The following is a 20052-nucleotide window of genomic DNA, read 5'->3' as shown; positions in this document are numbered from 1 at the left end:
CCAACCACGGCTGGGATTAGTGCAAGGCACCATGCCATTCACTTGCTCTCAGGAATATATGGCAAAAGTAACACAGAACAGTGCACCTGCTCAGCCAAGGCTGCAACAAGCCCAAGTTTTACAAGCTCACTCAAACACAATCATAGTCCTGGCATCCGTGATACTGCAGAGTAAGCATCTCTGCTTGTTGCAAGCAACTCCATACCAAAGGGCATCGCAGCGTGCAGAGCATGCACGTAGGAGGTGGAGGGAAGAAGGAAAAGCTGTGAGTTTTTGGCTTGGTGATTGCCTCTGTGCTGTATTCCTCATTGCAAAAACACATGCTGCATGGAGCAGTGCTGTGGGCACAGCAATAACTCCAACCATCCGCTGCTGTGAAGGATGGACTGCTGGCCTCATGGGTTGCTGCTGCCAAAACACACAGTGCCTCTCGACACCTCCTCTGCTCACAGAATCCGTGCACTAAGCACCTTATGTGGCAAAAACCAGAGCTATAGAAAGAGACAAATAATATGTTTGTGCTTTTGGGTACTTACTTAAGCAGAGCTTTGTCCTTGTTAAGATGCTGGAAGAAGGAAGGCTCGCAAATGAGCTGGCTTTCCTGACAAACTTGTTTACAGGATTTTCCAGGTTCAGCAATTTTCACTTGAAGGGCACTTAGTGGGGGCCACATCACTTGCCCATGACAGAAATCCTGCAGTGACAGACAACATTTCATTGTGATGAATCCAGTGTCTCATTAGCAATTTTCTCCATTAATGAAGTAAGTGATTATTATTACAAACACTCATTTAGAGCTCAGTGTGGTTGCACTAAAATCACTATGACAGAGGATAAAAAGAATTTTTTGAGTGGGCGAATTGCCACCTTTGCTAGTTGAAATGGGGTGGTATCATTATTCCCAAAGCAGTTTCTTTCCCACCTGTAACTAATCACAAGTATCTGAATCTCTCTTTACTTCCACATACCCAACCCGTATTGGCTCTGTGACTCCTGTTCCACCAGCTCCTGCTAGCAGAACTATTTTGGTAGCAGCACAAAGTCTAGGAGGAAGGTCCAGGGTCAGCTACCCTGCGAATGAAACGTGTCTCTGTGGCAGGTAGTGAGCCATCTGGGCAGGATCAGGGGAAGTCACAGCAACGCTGAGGAAGTGAACTCAAAAGACTGATGATTTCTGTAAGGCAACCAGGGTTCAGAGAGTCTGTTTGTTCTCCTTGATTGAGCTGATAGTCAAAGTGCTCTGCAACAATGAAAGAAACTGGCCCTAATACATGCAGTCAAGCGTCATGTGCAGCAAGAGAGGGAAAGTAGAAATGGTATGCAAATACACCTGCTTGCAAAAAAGAAAGTAACAGTTTTTACAGTCTTGGCATTATAAATGAAAAAAGTAAATAACATTCCATTATAGTTGGCCATTACTTCGGTATTTGGTAACTCTCATCAGATGGGCATCAGAAAGTTTGGGCCCACTCCATCACCATCATGGTTTGCCTTCTCCCGACAAAGCAAATATTTGTACTAACAGGTCCCAGACTGTGACCTAGGGCTTAGAAAGACAGAACTACTTCAAAATTTAATGAAATGAAACCTCCAAATGACAACCAATTCTTTTTATTTTTCTCCTCTGTTTAGATTTCCTCTGCTGAAGCAGGAAGCTTTTGTACCCGCAGCTTTAACCATAAATTTAATATCCTACCTAATTTCTCAAACATCTGATAGCACATAGCAGAAGATCACAGTTAGACCTTATCTGTGTTTTATGACACTTCTTCTGATAAGCAATTTCATATAATCACTGTAAACGAACTGCCAGTTTGTACAGCTGCTTTATTTGATATCATTTTGATGAACCAAAGTAGCAAGAGGCACGTGTACAGAAAGTCATCTAAGTGTGCCAGAGAAACAAAAGTGCTTCAGGCACAAATTGAGAAGAAACAAAAATTCAGAGAGCAAAAGTGATTTTTCATGAACTCCCATTGGGATTTTTTTTTTTTTACTCATATTTGTCATTAATAGGTTGCATTAAATTTTTTGGTTTAATGCATTCTATAACATAAAAAGAATAAACTTTCATATTTTAAAAAAATTAATTTTAATGGGTATTTTTGGCAGAGTAATTTTACATAAAGCAGGTTAACAATAGATGGTTTAAGTTATTTTTTAATGAGACTGTTTTCATAAAGGTTGCTTTGTTATTTGGACTTGGGTGCTCTGCTTATTCTGAACTTTTCTAAGTAAACACTTGATGCAGGAGGGAATTTATCTATTGTAAATATTGGATTCATAGTTCGTGAGGGCAGAAGGCAAAGTTATTCAAAGACAAGGAAATGTCCTGTGAGCCTTCGCCATTTGCTGGAAACTTCAGCTTGTAATATGTCTTAGTGGAAATATTTCTCTAAATCTAGGCCAACACCAGCCTCCATTTCTGCTCCACAGCCTGGTGGGAAGGCTTTCTCAGCGCTGCTGCCCTCACAGATACCAGCACAGAGCTGTGCTGTCAGTGGCTGGTTTACCTATCAACTGGGCAACCTAAGTTTAGTAACTTTGGCCCAGTCGATCTTGTCACACAATCCCACACATAACATTAAAATAAATAAATGATGCTATTTAAAACCAAAGGTTAAAGTTCAGCACAGCCTGTGGTTATACACGTTCTACCTATAATCATCATTTCAATGTGAGGTGGACTTAGCCCATATAACAAGCTGCTGCTGTCCCTGCTCTTCCCTCCAGATGAATGCCCTCATCCTGTTCTTCTTGCCAGCTTTGGTGCTCAGCTGGGTCAGGTCAGTTTGCTCATTCAGTAGAGAGCAACCACAAGTATTTTCTGCTGGGTTCCCAAGTACTCCTCAGCTGGACCACACTTCTCCAGGTCAGCGTGCCTGCTCAGTCAGCCCTGCTTGGCTCATCCAATTGCTCCAAGTTTGCAGCAGGGAATCCTGCAGCTGCTTTGGGAGCTGCTGCAGTTCCCATGCTGACAGCAATGCTGATCTGAGCAGTCCTACCCTTGGGTTTGCATCCTCTGCTGCCCTAGCAAAGCTGACGCAACCATCTGTGGAGCCTTGGAGCCAATAGAACCAAGGGACCTGCTGAGCTGCTGGTTGGGCCAGGAAGAAGGAAGAGCCTGGAGTGAAAGCTGGATCAATCTGGCTAATGGAGCATTGCAAAGTGACAACAACAGCTCTCAGCAGCTCTCACTCCAGACCATAAAGACCTTCAGTTCAGCTGCTGGATCTGAAGAAGCAGGGAATCCATTATGCCTGCTGTGAGAATACTGTCCTGACCCTGACCCAGGTGAGGAATTACAGACAATTCTTTGAAATCCAACAGTTTCGCTGTCCCATAGGGTGACCTATGTGTTTGTATATCTGCCTTTTTCACATTCACAAATCACCACGTAGACCACACGCACTTCTGCTTAACACACCTTGCGACCTGTGAAAAAGACCAGCTCCTTGCGTTCAAGGCCAGGCTGAATGACGCCCCAGGCAACCAGATCTAGTGCCTATTCTATGATATATCCATTCCTGTTCAGAGTTTCTGCTTTCTCTGTTCTACCTGTGTCCAACCACAAGCTCTTTAAAACATGGTCTTCACCTCTAATTTTGCTTCACCTGACATGTCAGGCATAGTGCTACCTAAATGCAGGTAATAACAGTACGGAGCATCCTGACAGCTGTGAAGCAATAACAGCTTTTTACAATTAGTCAAGCAACGAACAACACAATAATGCTGTATTTAGTTCTGAGGAGGTGTGATAAAGGCAAGGTCTTAACCCTGGAGGTGTAGAGGGCAAAGAAACAGCTTAGCATCTTTGGGGCAATCTCTAAATTGACTCTTTCTTCCACATCCTGAGCTCCATACCTTCCTTATTGACAAAACATCTCATTTACAGCTAACTTAGAAGAATCAAAAGAAGCAGAGAGACTTTTACCAGGCTATGATGTCAGTATATCAACAAAATATAATAATATAAATATATATAAAATAAATATATATAAATTCATATATATATATATAAAATAAATATATATAAAATAATATAAAATAATATAGCAACAAAAAGCATATTGTGTTTGTTGGCAGGAAGTTGGACAGAGCTGTGTTATTTTAACTAAACTTTTGATCTGAAGCCACGTTCTTCTTTATTACTACCTGTAATACTGTCATATTTCAGAAATACAGATACAGGAGCCCACCCAGTGTTTCTGAAAGAAATTCCAGAAGTTAATTGGCTTAACAGAGATATACGTTACTCTTATCACTCTTCTGCAGCAGACAGAACGAAAGGCAAGATGTTGGCCTTTGCAGCAGATCTGGCATTGGGCAGAAGTCCAAGCACACATTCAGTTTCTAGAAATCAGGATCTAATGCAATTCTGTCCAGTTTATTATTCCAACTCAATACCTTTTGCTAATCTCAGTGTGCAGTAATGCAAAAGTCCTTTAAGTTACAGATTCCCAAACCAACTGAATATTTGAAAAAACTTCCAAGAGGTTTTAGCCTAAGTGTAGTTCTACTGCAAAAGCATCTCTGCATTTATTCTTTGTGGTTCAAAGGCTTTTTTTGTATGTGTACACACTGAGAATGCCAGCTGTAAAAGAAGTCACATTGATGCTGAAAAATTACTTTGCTTTTCTACTTCAATAAGTCAGCAGAAGAAGGTTCTTCACATAGATATCTGTCTATAGACACGTATACATAATAGTTAAAAAAAACCCTCCTTTAGCTCATGAAACACAAACAAGTATATCCACTTTTGCAAAGATATATGGTAAATCAGGCATTCACAGATGAACCAGAAAAGCAGAGTGAATATTCTGGTAGTCAGCACTTTGCCTTCACTGCTCGACAGCCTCTGCATGCACAAAAATCCCACTGGTACAGTATCACATGGGAGCTTCTCAAGCCAATGCACAGGTATCCATGTCTGCATCCAGGTGAACCCCATGGGAACCTCATCTGAGCAAGCAATTGTCTACCAAGGGCTGCACACTGTTTCCACCTCCACAGCAACAACATTAGGAGGCTGTAGAATTGCGAGGGTCCCCCCTTCCCAATGCAAACCAAAAGATTCACCCACAATAAAAGCTCATACCTGTCTTTCAATAAATGCATTCATCCTCTGAAGCATTCCCTCGCAGGTAAATTCATAGGGCAAATAAGGGTCAATCTGTTGAAACACAGTGCATTGGGTTAGATGTGCTTTTGTTCAAATGAGCACTGCAGTGCACTGCGGTAGCTGTTTGTATTCCAAAGACCATATAAGAGAAGCAAATATTAACAAATCACAATTTGACAAAGTCATCAATAGTTTAAGCTGATTTCTCCTCCTTTGCAAAGGCTATAAAAGTTGCTCAATGATCATCTTTAAGGATATGCCAAACACTGAAATTTCAAGGCTTATTGCAAAGTAAGAGATACAAAACTAGCCTGAGACCCTGCTGGATGCTACTTTCAGTCCTGGAATTGAAGTGAAAAACAAAGCATTGAGACAAAAAAGGATGTGATACTTTCAAAAACATCTTCAGTTTTTTTCCCCTTTATTTTCTTCATAAAGTGCCCTCCTAGAATGCCACTCCATAAGTGTCCAGGCATTTCAGGGTTAGTTATGTTAAGACTATTGCATCAGCCAAAAGAGTTAAGCTGGTACTGGACAGCCCGCAATGCTCTATGAACAGCAAGGAAGCCTCAGTGAACACACAACATATATACTGCTTTATGATTTACAATGAGTTTGTATAGAAATGTGAGTTTCATCTCACATTTGTTTCATTCAGGTAAGATCCTGACTTACCCATCCTAAATCATGATTATCAGATACAACAGGGATAGAATGACAGCATTTTCCCCCAATAACCTATGAAGTAATTAAACTGACATTATGAGGCAGTCTACTGACATTCCATGATATACTCTCAAGTGTTGATATAAAATTGAGAATACGTTTCTCACCTTTTGATTCAAAATTGATTTCACAGCCTTCTCCACTTCAGAAAGATCATGGATGTCTACAGTCCAAACGTGGGGCTTCCCAATGTAAACTTCAGCATAGGGATGCTGAGATGTTAGCTGCAAGGAAGAAATGGCATTGTTAAAAATGACGGCGTTAGGATTGCTTTCCCCTCACTCTCTTCACCAGGTTTGGTGAATAAAATACACTAGTAGAATGCAAGTACTCAGCTACAACTGAACAGTAATTTCATTCCTTCTGAGCTCTCTTTCAGATTCTCCATGTTTAAATTCAGAGAGTGAATTGAGTAGGAAAAGTGAAGATCTAATAACAATGCAGCTCATAAGCAACATTTGTACACTTCCCCTTGTGGCTTTGCTTCTCACAACATCTAACATTGCAGAATAATTGCTGCTTACATTAATTCCTGTTTGTGCGACCCAGTCTGCCCTCTGTGCTGGGCACAGCTCCTTCACAGAGCAGTGCCAGCTGTCACAGCTTGCCACTGCTGCCAGCCCAGGTTGGACCCGTGTGACTGGCTGCCAGAGCTGGCACCCTTGCCCTGTCTCTCCAAATTTCAAACAGTTCCAAGCTTCTATGAGCAGAAGTGTATAAAAGATCATTTCTATAACTCAGGATGAATTCTGACTGCTATTTCTGTTGCTACTTTTACTACAAGCATCATTTGACCTCGAGAGTGTTAACTGCTATTTTGCTCAACCCTTGGTCAGAAAGCAATTTCAATATATATTCCAGTAGAAATCCAAGAAAAGTGATCCCAGAGATGGCTTGTTAGATTCCTCAGCTAGCAGGATGGCACTGCAAGTGAATTTTGTGACAGCTTTCACAGTCCTTGCTCTCTTTCGCACCGAAACACAAGGAGCTACTCAACTGCCTGAGTTCCTAGGACACTTCTGTTTGAACTTTACACTGCAGAAGCTGCATTTCTATTACTTTTAGTTCCAACAAAAAAATTTTCCACTGTGCCTTTAAAAATACGAGCATAGGCAGTCCTTCAAATTCCACAAAGCCTTAGGAGTCAGGCACTAGACCACTCTTCTTCTATCATCTCAGTAGGCAGAGAACAATGTTACAGCCAGGCCAGATTTGGAAGATGAACAACTGTACTTCCTAGGCTAGTAACTGTTTGAGCATTGAGAATAACCAACAATGTGTTCCTATTGCAGCAGGCATTCTGCACCTGTACTCACAAAAAATTAGATCTATTTCTAATACTGAAATGCTTTAATTAGCTGAGGCTTGATACTTTAGATATTCATCTGGCTATAATTACGACTTATTAGAATACTTCTAAGTAGATTCAAAATTAATTTCTAATTTGAAGTCCTTTTGCTCCCTAAAAGCAGAAGATTATTTCTGTGGGGAAAGAAACCACACCCATCAAACACATTTCAACTAGACTTACTTAGCATACAGTGCTCTCTTTTTCTTTTTTTTGCAAGGAAGAGAAATGGAGAGGAGCTGCCAGTACAAATACTGGTACCAATGAAGCTGTTGGAAGGTGAATTTCTCTGTTGTTTTTTTTTCCTTCCTGTTTCTCTTACCTGGTAGAGTGGAAGCAGGTAACTGCCCACCCCAGATCCGCTGCAAACAAACATGAACTTAGAACATAAGAAATAGCAATTTGCAATGGTTACTTTACTGTAGAAAATATAGAGTTAATTTTCAAATTGGTCAGTGGATAATCAATTAATTTTCAGAATGACACAAATGTTTGTTGTTAATACTTGAAAAAACTGGTAGACGGATGGCAGAACTTTTTTAAACTCAAGAAATCAGCACCAAGATAAGTGGATCTAAATGCAGTTGTGGAAATTAGTTACAACAAAGGTTGCTTTTATGATAGATCAACTGAGCACACGAATGGAGTAACACTGGTGAAGAACGCTCACAGTATTGTTTTGTACTGAAGCTGTCAGTAGGGATTATTCTTCTGTGCAGGTCAAGTGCACAGTATTCCTGTTACAGCTGACAGATGTCAGCAGGATTTAGCAGAGCATTCCATGCACTAAAACTCCTACTAGAGTTAGGTGGGTCACAAGCAGCCTGATTAGTTTTAGTGTTTGGGCACAGAACAACTTTTAGAGAGACAGGTGAGGAACTCAGAAGGAAAGCTCTGAGAGGTGCCAAGTCCAAGGAGAAGGTTCAAATAGCCTTCTTTTCATTACTGCTATCTCCTTTGGTGATAGCAATGCAAACTGTGGGAAGGGCTGAGGTATGAAGAGCTGAAAGGTACCTACAGCCCTGGCACGCAAACTTATAATCAACTTCTGTTCATGGCTGTAAATAGGAAACTGTCTTTTGCCCCTCAGCTTGCTGGCACTGCTCAGTACACAGTTTATAAAGCCAAAACAGAGCGTCAGTTAGGAGATACTGCTGTGCAAGCTTCTCATCACCTAAGCATTCCTTCAGATAATATGTAAAGGAAATACCTATACACATCTACGACGAAGTTACGGTCACAAGCAAAAGACTTGATATCAGAAAAGGCTACCTGACTACTAAATGCTTGCAGGTGTTGCAGGCTCGTGCCATAGCTGGCTGGCTTGCTTAGCCTTGTTCTTCTCTTAACAGAGGCTAGACACCCTGGCTGTTTTGTAAGCTTGAGGTTTGGCTTTCCTTTTATCTCAAATAGTCAGTTCTCCAAATTCATTCTGTGTTCAACTACAAATAGAGTGTGTTGTTACCATTAATAGCAGTGCTCAACAGTGCTTGAATAGATTTTTTTCCTGAGAAAAAAAATAAATACAAAAACATATACAACAATCCCACAAAAGCTGTTCTAAGCATTAAGACATTTATTTAGTTCCTGTGAAGAACACAATAATATGTTTCTTCCACAAAATAAAAATGCTTTCCAGCAACACATCGTATACGACCTGTTCCAGGTCAGAAGATCAGCTGTACAAATACAGTTTAGTTTATGGTCTGTGAATAAGAATTAGCAGAACATACACACAGACACAGAGGTAAAGCTTAACAGTATGTGAATAAGGATTGCTAATCCCACTGATGGCTAACGAAAATGACAGTTGTACACATCTTGCAGTAAACTGTGAGCATTTATGCAACTTCTCCTATATTGTGTTACTAAAAAGAAATCCACACTCATTTTCAATAAAGAACCAATCAACATTAACAAAGCTTACCTCTCGGAGTGTTGGCTTGCCTTTGAAAAATTCTGTGTTTTTGCTACTTTTAGGTGGATTAAATCTTAAGTTCAGAAAAGCACATCCATTAGCAATAGCCTCTAAAGGAGCAGGCCCTTCATAGGGAAATCCAAGACCAACAAACAACTGAAAAGCAGAAAAGAAGGTCTGTCTTAATGTTTGTTCTTTACAGAAATTGAAAACTAAGGCCTAACACAAAATAAACAATCACACACTCAAAACATACAAGCCTGCAAAAAACACTAAGAAGAAAATGTGATTCAGCAGCTCACTCCCTCATACTGAAGCAGTAATGGAATGTCCTGTCAAACACATTTGACAATAATCTTCTGTAATGAACTAAGATGGCTTTTCATGTAGCTGAGGGAACAACAGACCCTTTCAATTTTTTTCTCTTTTCTTTTCTCTTGGGGGGGGGGGCAAAATCATTTGGTGATTTGATCGAAATTCAAATGAAACTCCTGAGCTGCCTAGCACGTACAAGTTTTAATATAGCAACCGCACTGAACAGCCACAGTACTGTTTTCTCTCTCTCACACACCAGCTACCTTGCTGAACATGAACACTATCCTGGCAAGCCGGTTGAGTCTAATTAAAACGGTAGGTGGCAGCAAACATCAACTGAAGACACTAGTCAGCAGAGGTTTGCAAAGGATTTAATGGATTCAACGCCCCAAGGTACACTGCAGGAGGTAAACTGCATCGCAAAGCTATTCCTATAGTCAGCTTCACCACAAAGCTATTCTTATTGTCAGCTGAGATGACAGGTGCTCTAGAAAAAGCAGCGTTTTTCCTCAATGTGAAGAAATGTAGTATTTTGTCAGAGTTGCAAGCATTTACTTGTATCTTGATCCCTTTCTTGGCCTAGCATAATTCCTGAATTAAATGATTTTATTTGAAAGTATAATGGGAGAATGAAAAGCTCTGATGATAACAGCAACGTCTCAGCAATACTTGGCAACCTTATGTACATACATATGTGTTTATATAGCTACTCATTTTTTCAGAATGAAAGGGAATCTTTGTAACTGTTAGAATACTGGAATTCATGTATTAGAATTGTGATCAGAACCATGCATTCAAGGAATTCCAATGATACTTTTCTACTTTGTTTTCTGCAGCATGGAAATGAACGGCAGACTCACATTCTAGGAGCTAACCTTACCTCGATACACAGACCTGCAGTCAGTAGTGCTGTGCGCAGGCATTGCAGCATTGGCCCTCTCTGACCCATGACAACAGTATTTTTCTAGGTTGGCCATCCAAAAAGGTTAACCTCACCTTGTTTGAGAATGTACAATTTTCACAGCATGGAGCTGAATGTTGGTTCTTCCGTTTTCAATTTTCAGGTTAAAAAAAGTCATCCACTTGCACAACGCTTCTCAGCCATCTTGCTAAGAAATCTTACAGGAAATGCTCCAGTAGCTGATAAAAAAAGATCTGAACAACTATTTCCACCAAAGCTGGATTGTATAAATTTGGGCTTTATATGCGGTATAAGATATATTATCTTACAGTTAAAAAAAAAAGGAAAAAAAAATACTAAATTTCACATCAAAAGAGGTTTAATTTAAAGGAAGGAAATCTTTTGAAAATACTAAATTAGATGTGAAACTATTTCATACAATCTGCACGCAGGATGTTTGGCTTTTTGTAAAACTACTCCTTAGCTTAGGCAAAAAACCAGCTGAGAACCAGCAATTAGAACCATCTGAAGCATCAATTCTCCTACGATCCTGTGTTTGCCTGTTATGTAGAGAATGCAGGTTTGTTTCATTTTTCACTTTTTTAATAAGCTGCTGCTGTGCACTGTTGAACAGTTTTGTGTCTGACTGGTCCGTTTACTTAGGAGGAAGCTCCATGGGGAAAGAAACATGTTTTTATGTTTTGACAGCACAGAGCACACAGTCAACACTTAATCTATAATAAATAGCCTACCACCTGCTTCATATCAATTTTCAAGCCTTACTTCTAAGCAGCACCATACCTTTGAAAAAATAAAGGAAGATGTTCCTCTAGCTCCCATAAGGCCAGAATGGTGGCCTGGTGTGCGTTGCCTGCTGGCTCAGGGCCTCACACTGCAGCCCGGCTCATTCTTGCCTGCAGCCCCCAGCTCCTCCTTTCAGCCCCCCTAGCTCTTTCAGCACTCTCCCTCACATCATCTTCGTTAGCTCAGCTCAGATCCCCAAAGTGAATCTACACCCTGCTGCTGGAAACTGGCCTTACTGATGCTCCTTGCTTAGTGTGAGATAAAGACTGTATGGAAGAGAAGGCTTTCACCCACAAAACAACAGAGATTTAGGACAGACTATATTTCTACACGTTTGTGACATAAGACAACACTGCTGCCTCCACATAGGGCTCCTGACTACGGCTCTCTTCCCACACGCAGGGCCTGCGCAGACCCGACTGCTTCACCCTGTGGCTGCAGCTCCATAATGGAAGGCTTCACATTTGAGTGTATAGGCAGCGTGACTGTGGGCACACACCCTGGAAGGCCGGCCTTGATCTTGACTCGCTAGCTGGAGCAAAACTGCTATGCAAAGTAGAATTTCCTTATCCATCACTGGTAAGTTAGTGCTTGAAAGCATTTCATTCTGTATGTGAGCATTTTTCTCAACTTCAAAATGTTTTTGAAAGCCACACCGTCATTATTCACGCATTTCTTTAAGTGGGCACGTGCCACAGTAGGCGGTGTATGCTTATACCATGTGTAACGAGAAGACTGCCAGGAGGAGTTTACAGTATAAAAGTATATCTACAGGAGATAACAGCAAGATAAACACAGATGTAAAATGATTATTAGCATCATTTTTTTTTTCGTTTCCTTTTTTTAAACCACTTCCTTGTTTGCAAGGTCTGGTACCCATGTGCACCTGCAGGTCTGCACAATCAAAGACGGGGATTCAGATCTGCAATCTCACTTGCACAACTTAAACACACAGGTGTTGAAACCTTTATAGGAATACTTTGGTTTATCATAAGGTAGGCTCTTCAGAAACCTTTTCTGCCTTTGCAGTGAAATGAACTCCTGCTACAGAATTTCAGGCTCTTGAGCTGGCCAGTGAGCATCACAGCACCCAAAACACCGCTTTTCTGATCATAATGTCAGCATTTCTGTCATGGTGCAGTAGCTAAATGGAGACTTCTCTGGCATGATATCTGACATGACAAGTACTTTGCAACCACTGCCATAACAAGCAAATTTAAATTATGCATTGTTTGAAATCAGTGACTTTCAGTTAACACTAAGCAATTTACCCATGGAATTTACACCAACATATTGGGCCATTATTAAAATGAGTACTTGAATAAATAATCTAAATTATAGCCCTAAGTATAAAACTAGAGCTGAATATTTTAACCGTATAATCCTGAACGAGAAATATTTCATATTTCAGAGACTAAGTGCTGCAGTTCCATGAACAGGAGTGTTTCGTGTTTCTCTTTTCTTCTTCCCCTCCTAGCATCGGTGCACTTCATCTCATTGAGTCTGTTGGGCTGGTAGTTTATTGTTGCTTTTGTGTGCCTATTTACTGGACTATTTTGTATATTCTCTTCTAAACTATGGAAAGAGAAGTACAGCAAAATCCGTAGTTTACTATCTCAATACATTTTCCTCATTAACATAAAATGCCTTCTGAAAATTCTGTGATTGAAATATCTTCACAACATATTCTCTTTTTAAATGGCTATTCAGCTGTATTTTGATGAATCTGGAAGTGAAAAGTATATTACTTCATAAAAGGCAATATCAAAAAAGGTTGAAGTTCATTTTCCTATTTATGCTTATCACAGAATCACAGAATGGCCAGGGTTGGAAGGGACCTCAAGGATCATGAATCTCCAACCCCCTGCCATATGCAGGGCCACCAACCTCCCCATTTAATACCAGACCAGGCTGCCCAGGGCCCCATCCAATCTGGCCTTGAACACCTCCAGGGATGGGGCATCCACAGCCTCTCTGGGCAGCTGTTCCAGCACCTCACCACCCTCTCTGTAAAGTCCCCTGACATCCAACCTAAATCTCCCCTCCCTCAACTTAAAGCCATTTCTCCTTATCCTGCAGTTATCTACCCCTTCAAAGAGTTGATTCCCCTCCTGTTTGTTGGCTCCCTTTAGGTATCGAAAGGCTGCAATGAGGTCACCCCGCAGCCTTCTTTTCTCCAGGCTGAACAAGACCAGCTCCCTCAGCCTGTCTTTGTAGGGGAGGTGCACTACTTTCATTAATCGCCATTCTGAAAGCGCATAAATGACCGTTTAGTAGAAGAATTTGAGTTCCCTCAAAAATTTGCAAGAACAGGGAGCACAAAGCTGCATCTGAAACTTTCTCAAAAGGAGGAGTGTTTCTCAAAATCTCAGTGCTGGTTCTCTCAGGACAGCCTGGTGCCAGCCCAGCTGTGAGCAGAAGAGTTGGCATGGAGGCTGCATCTTGCCTCCTTCTGTTGATCAGAGGTGCTGCATGGCTCCATATCTTCTCAGGAATTGCTGCATCTCTGCAGCTTGTCATACACCACACAGCTGAACTAGTCAAGATGGACGTTGAGTAGCACCCCCTGCTTGTGAAGCACACTTATGCTGAAATGTATGGCTTTGTGATGTGCTCTAGGAGAAAATGGTAGCTGCATGCTTTTGAGAAAAACTGTGTCCTATACCAAGTACCAAATATGAACAAAAGCCTTGTCTGTGCTGTTACTGTTGGAATTTTCTGTTTAAGGGCAAAATAAAGTGCTGAAAAGTAAGCTGACAGGTGTGGGTCACTGCAGTTGGGTGACTTGTTGAAGTATTATTTAGCTCTGACTTTCTAAAACTAGATCATTTGCAAACTGACCCGACAAAAATGTGCTACCACAATGTTGAAATCATATACGATGAAAGAATCTTTGCCTTTGGATCTTGAAGTGTATGTTTAGAAAGAGAAATCAAACAGTTTTTGGAAGCTTAAAAGGAAAGTTTGTTGCTTAGAGACAGTGAACAGCAGGCTAGATGGCTCAAGTGAGTTCTGCACGTACACATGTTGCCACCAGTGAGGTACAGCTCCTGTTGTTCATGGATTTTTAGCACACTGATTGTTCAGTGACAAAAACCTTAACTAAATTCATTATGGGGCCTGGTCACGTTGCCTGGCAATTAAAGTGATTATGATTAAAAAGTGTCCTTGGACATCGCTGGATGCGTGTGCACACTCACAGGAAGCTTCTTAGGGCACAATGCTCCCTTTCAAGTCAGCTTGATTTCTCTGAAAACCCCGCACTGACGCTAGCAATTCAATGCCAGGAACTATTGATATCAACATGATGAATTCACAGATGTAGCAGATGGCCAATGGAGACAGGTGAATGGTGCTTTATACTAGGCTATGTTAAAATGTTGTCTCAAAGGAGATCAGAATCAGAAACTGTGAATGTACAGGCAACAAGACGACTTAGATCAAGCGTGTAGATTAACACTAAGAATCAACCATATGCTAAAGCAGAAAAGCCATGGAACCGATGAGATGCTAAACATCAGTTAGCAAAAACTAAAATAAAACCCCAAATACAAAATCAAACAGGTCTGACTGAAAAAGTGCAATTCGATTAGATGATAATTCTCAGCTTCCACTTTCAGTATCAGATGCCGCTGTTTTTATCTTGAGCTAGATATATTGGATCAAGAATTATACAGGGGTAATAACCAAAATTAATGGTGCAGTAAGACGTATTTCTTTTCATTATCAGAACTACACTGCACTCTGATTTGTCTGACAATAAAACAAACTAAGTATTAGGAGAATTGGATAGACTCCTAACTGTGTATTATCAGGCCAGAGGTTTGTTGGCCTGCTTACATCTTTTAATTTTTCTGAACCACATCAGTGTGCATCTTCGCCATCTGACAAAAAGAATGCAGAACATTTTGAAAGGATATTCCTCAGTGTTAGGAGAAAAGCAAACCGACAATGCACAACAGCATAGAAAAATCAAGTGCCTGTAGGACTCTGAAAAGAGTAGAGATTGAATCCACACTTCTCACAGAAATTCAGTTTGTGAGAAATAAACAACTTGCTGATCACAGGAGTACCTTGCCTCCATAAGCTAGTATCCTCCATTGGATCTCACTAGTCAAAGTATGGAGTAAAACTAGACTTGCTACTTCCAATCATAAAAGCCTGTGCTTAACTGTAAAACACACATTATTTTGAATTTGTCCTAAATTATATCTTTATGTTGCATCTTAGCACATAACAAATATAACCACTAACTGGAGGAGTTATCCCAGTTAATAACAAAAATAACATTTTTTAGTATAATACATTTAAGTCAGCTGACAATGAATTAGAGATGAAGATTTACTCAAACATAACTTGTATTATGAACTGGTTTTTTTTTTTTTTTTTTAATTACAAGGACACCAGTAATTCTGCAGGAAACTCGTTAATTTAGTTTACTATTCCACTCAATAGAAAGTATTTGTTTTTCCACAAGAAGTCATTGTTTGTGCTTGGGGTTATTACAATGTCAAAATTCCACCCACATTAGTAATTGTGGTTAATACAGTGATTTCATACTCCACGAGGGTGAAAGTTGTGTAATCTCAATATTATCTGTCATGAATGTAAATGTTGACTTTTTAATCTGCAACATTATGTGTATCTGTATGTATGAAGTACATACACCCAGTGGTTGCCTTTAAAATGTCATAATTTGCCAACAGTTGTCACGCAGAGATGTCAAATTACCATCATTTCCCCCAGCATTCAAAAAGAGTTCTCTACTGTTATGTGGGAAGACTGGAAAATGCTTTTGCTTTTCTTTTTTAATAGATTCTTCTGTGGAAGTGCACAGCAAGAAACCATCAACAGTGGAGATTAAGTTCTATATATTTTGCTAACTTTAAACACACAACCCCATTTATTTCACCAACCAAAAGCTAAACATTCTATTTAAATGTAATATACTAAGCATCTCAGTGATGTAAAACGTTCCACAAGGATTATGGGAATGGCAATGAAAATCCAATAGCATTCCAATTGCAGGGACAAAAGCTTATTTATTTAAGTGTATACATCGTCCTTTATCTTGACCTCCCCCGACAATGAAGCCACAGGCAAGGCATACCACAAAAAGCACACTCTTCTGCTCTCTCTTGTCTCCGCACAACTGGAGCAGAGAGAAGGAAATGAATGTAGAATGAGGGACTTGCCTTTATTCTTTTCCTCCCTACAGAATGGGGTCAACTTCATGTTAAAGTCATTGGTAGGGCAGAGCAAGCATTCCCGTTGTACAGCTTTCATATAACGCTTAACTTTCACATTATGGATCTAAAACAAAGTATTTTCTCAGCTGATAATCTCTTTGAGCTGAATACAACATTTGGGAAAATGAAACATGAATTTAGCCACGTTTTTCAAGCTCCTCGTTAAATGTATCCCCTAGATTGTCCCAATTTTCTAGTAATAGCTGTCAATCCAAAAAACACGGGCACAATCACAAATGTGTTATTAGCATATGGAAGAAAATTAAATCTCTTTTTTATTGGATCATTTATACTTCCAGTACTTTAAAATTAGGAGCACAGTTGTAGGAGGTGAAGTGCACTGTACTTCATGTACGTGATGCAGAGATACTGTCTCTCTTTACCTATTTTTGCTATTTCTCCTTGACAAACTTACCTTGGTTTCTCTCAGTAGAAACTGCAGATCCCGCCCACTGAGTATACCATGGTTTTTTACATAGCCAGGAATATAAATCGTGCTTGTCCCATGAACAGTTCCATGGACTTCCATATAGGTGTGAATAACATCCAGATAAGCCTTCTTGTCCTGTAATAGCAACAATAAAATATTTTGAGGCTTTACACATTTCAAACAGAGATCAAGATCAGATACCAAAATGACAGAAAGGGAAGAAGTTTCTCATTCTTACATTTTCTTGCATGATTCCTCATACGATCACTCTTACATTTTCTCTACGCGACTCATATAATATCCAACCTTTCATTAAACTTTTAGTTTTCTTTTTTATTAGTTTCAAAAAAAAAATGCAGCTTTAATATTTGTAATATATGTAATAAATAAATACCAAGGTTCTATTAATTTCTAACTGGATAAAACATAGGTCACCAGGTAGTTGTACACTCAGTACTGCCTAAACAGTACCTGTCTTCAAATCATGAAAACAAAAAACAGTAAAAATCCCAAAACAAGAAAAAACTACTAATGACTCATAGTGAAATATCAAATTGTCACTCTGATTTTCTTGGAGATGTAACAAAATAATTGTTCACATTCTTTGTGAAGAAAAGCTCAAATCTCACCTTATAAGCCATGCTCCTGCCAAATGATACATACTCTTACCTAAATGTGTAAAATCTGAGTCTCATGACATACCTGTAAATACTCCAATTACCTGAAGTTTAAGAAGCACTTTGGAAAACACCCAGAATAAATGGATTCATACTGTTGCATTAAACAAAATAAAAAGCCCACAAGAAAACAGTATACCATCCTCATTTGCAAACAAGAATTACTTTTAATTTTCAGTACCATATGTTTTTTTGAGTTTTAAAGACTGCTAGTATTCCAAAAGCAATTAGCTAAAGACTGTATTTACAGCCAGTATGCAGCAGAGATCAGAGAATTCCCCTCAATATTTGCACATAGTCTTAGTAATAACTCTAAAATTATGCAACAAGTTTCTTAACTTCTTGGCAGCAAGACAGTGTTTAAGAAGTCTACTTCTCAAATCACTACTTTTGTCTTGTAAATTCTGTGCTCCCTTCTTTACAGCCCTATGTGATAGCTGGCAACAATTTTACCAAAGTTCATTCAAAGGGCAAGTTAACTGGGAAAAACCTGTCTTTTCAATTCTTGGAGAAGCAATAAGGCATCAGGCCTGGATGAATGATCATCAATACTTCCTAGAACATCCTTCCTAAATGAACTGCTGATATACATTCAAATGCACAGGTTATTTAATGTCACGTAATGACCAGCTTCTTGCTTTTGCTACCTCTGCTGCTAGGACTGTATTTGATGAAGTGAACTGCCCGTGTCATTACTGAATCACTCTGTACTGGTAGGTCGGCCAAGACTGCACCATTCAATGTCCTGTGTTACGCATTATGTTAAATAGAATCATAGAATCATAGAATCACCAAGGTTGGAAAAGACCTAAGAGATCATCCAGTCCAACCATTCACCTATTCCCAATAGCTCCCACTAAACCATGTCCCTCAACACAACATCCAGCCTTTCCTTGAACACCCCCAGGCTCGGTGACTCCACCACCTCCCTGGGCAGTCCATTCCAGTGCCTGACCACCCTTTCTGAAAAGTAATACTTCCTCATGTCCAGCCTGAATCTCCCCTGCTGTAGCTTGAAACCATTCCCCCTGGTCCTATCACTAATGACACGAGAGAAGAGGCCGACCCCCAGCTCACTACAACCTCCCTTCAGGAAGTTATAGGCAAAATAGGCAACAAATGGAGACAAAGGGTTGCTATTATTTGTTAATTAATACAAAGCATTTTTTAAAAAACTAGCTTTTTGCTTCTATTTCAAATCTGAAAAGATGTTCCTCCCATTATTAGTAAAATAAAGTAACATCATTTGAAACTTAGAGAAGCACATTTTGTTCACATTTTGTTAAAAGAAAATCAATTCCAAAAGTTTGCATTTTTTCTTGCACCTCAAGTCTTGGCTATTTTTGGAGTCAGAGAAGATAAATCTTCGATCTGAACTAGTTCTGCTGCCACCTTCTTCTTACCCATTATCTCATTTTCAAAGACTAACATAAAATGGACCGATACAATTGTCCTGTTTTCACCTCCTGCTTCTATATAATGACAATAAAAATCTAGAGGGTTTCTGAGAAACACCCATGATGTCCATCACAGATTTTGCTGGAAACACTCTTTGATGCATGTAATGGACATTGAATTCATCCTAAAAATATTTCCCAAATCACATGTTAATAACAAAGTAAATATTCCTACTGTGTTTATGTGCCACCTTCTATCCAAATTCCAGCAACTGCTTGCTACAAAACGAGGAATGCAGGGTTAAAGGAGGATACATAGGATGAAAAGAGTGGGCTTCCCTGCTGTATTTACAGTTGCGCTTTTTGGGGAGTAGGGAAGGTCTTAAATGACAAAAATATTCTAAACACTTAGAACAATGAATTAGAAAATAAGAAAGCATAGGTATAGCCTTCAGAAATACAAGGACTGCAAGTAAATAAAGAAATGTGATGTGCAAACAAAATAAGAGCATTCCTTTCATTGTTAAACCATTTCCTGAGTTTGTTTGCTTGAGTATGGATTTAAATTTTCCTTAATCTTAAAAAAAATAGAAGTAAACTCCTGATTTTTACTCTACCTAAAGGTAATTCAAAGAGGACCAAAGAAATGCGGAGATTATGATCATGGGCTGCTGGCTAGTAAAGCAATATCAGACTGCTCTTCATAGTCTGGGTCAAGCTGCATTATTCACTATATTCACTCTCTGCAATGCAAAACTTAAGAGCATGAAAGATTATCGCATCAAAATAGAGCAAATTATTTCTCCTCAGAATCAAAATGGAAGGGTAGTGGTAACAAACAGTCACAAGTTCTTTCTGAAACAAGTTTTTAGCAGCTAAGATAAATTTGCCATTCAAGAAAAGCATATTTGTTGATTACTGAGTGAAGAACTGTCATTACCATACATCAGTTATTTCCACCTACCTTCAAAGGCATTGTAAGGCCTTTCTCATCAAAGCAATCAAATGACAACAGGCTGATAAGTCTTTCCATAAGAAAATGCTGGCAGCAAGGTGCAGCATGAAGGGCTGAAATTTTACGTTTGGCACATCAAAATGTAAAAGCATAAATGCAACAAAAGTATATGGCAGAAACATGATGCATGAAGAACTAAACTCTGCTTTT

General features: G+C 39.6%; 1 protein-coding gene across 4 annotated transcripts in view; it reads right to left on the bottom strand.

The window, feature by feature from the left end:
- The window catches only part of MGAT5 (alpha-1,6-mannosylglycoprotein 6-beta-N-acetylglucosaminyltransferase), a 115370-nt gene that overhangs the window by 7894 nt on the left and 87424 nt on the right, over positions 1–20052 (bottom strand). For all 4 annotated transcript variants that reach the window (XM_042827096.1, XM_042827097.1, XM_042827098.1 and 1 more), the window contains 5 exons: positions 16799–16948; positions 9124–9270; positions 5956–6072; positions 5099–5173; positions 537–694 (listed from right to left, as the gene is read on the bottom strand). In XM_042827096.1, the coding sequence (XP_042683030.1) occupies positions 537–694; positions 5099–5173; positions 5956–6072; positions 9124–9270; positions 16799–16948 (647 nt within the window). The remainder of the gene's footprint in view (positions 1–536; positions 695–5098; positions 5174–5955; positions 6073–9123; positions 9271–16798; positions 16949–20052) is intronic.

This window comes from Centrocercus urophasianus, unplaced genomic scaffold (assembly GCF_019232065.1).
Source record: "Centrocercus urophasianus isolate 14NV4802_14NV808 unplaced genomic scaffold, USGS_Curo_1.0 seq_28, whole genome shotgun sequence".
Classification (NCBI taxonomy): domain Eukaryota; kingdom Metazoa; phylum Chordata; class Aves; order Galliformes; family Phasianidae; genus Centrocercus; species Centrocercus urophasianus.
The sequence above is the reverse complement of the archived record's forward strand: the minus strand, read 5'-3'. Positions and strand labels throughout refer to the sequence as shown.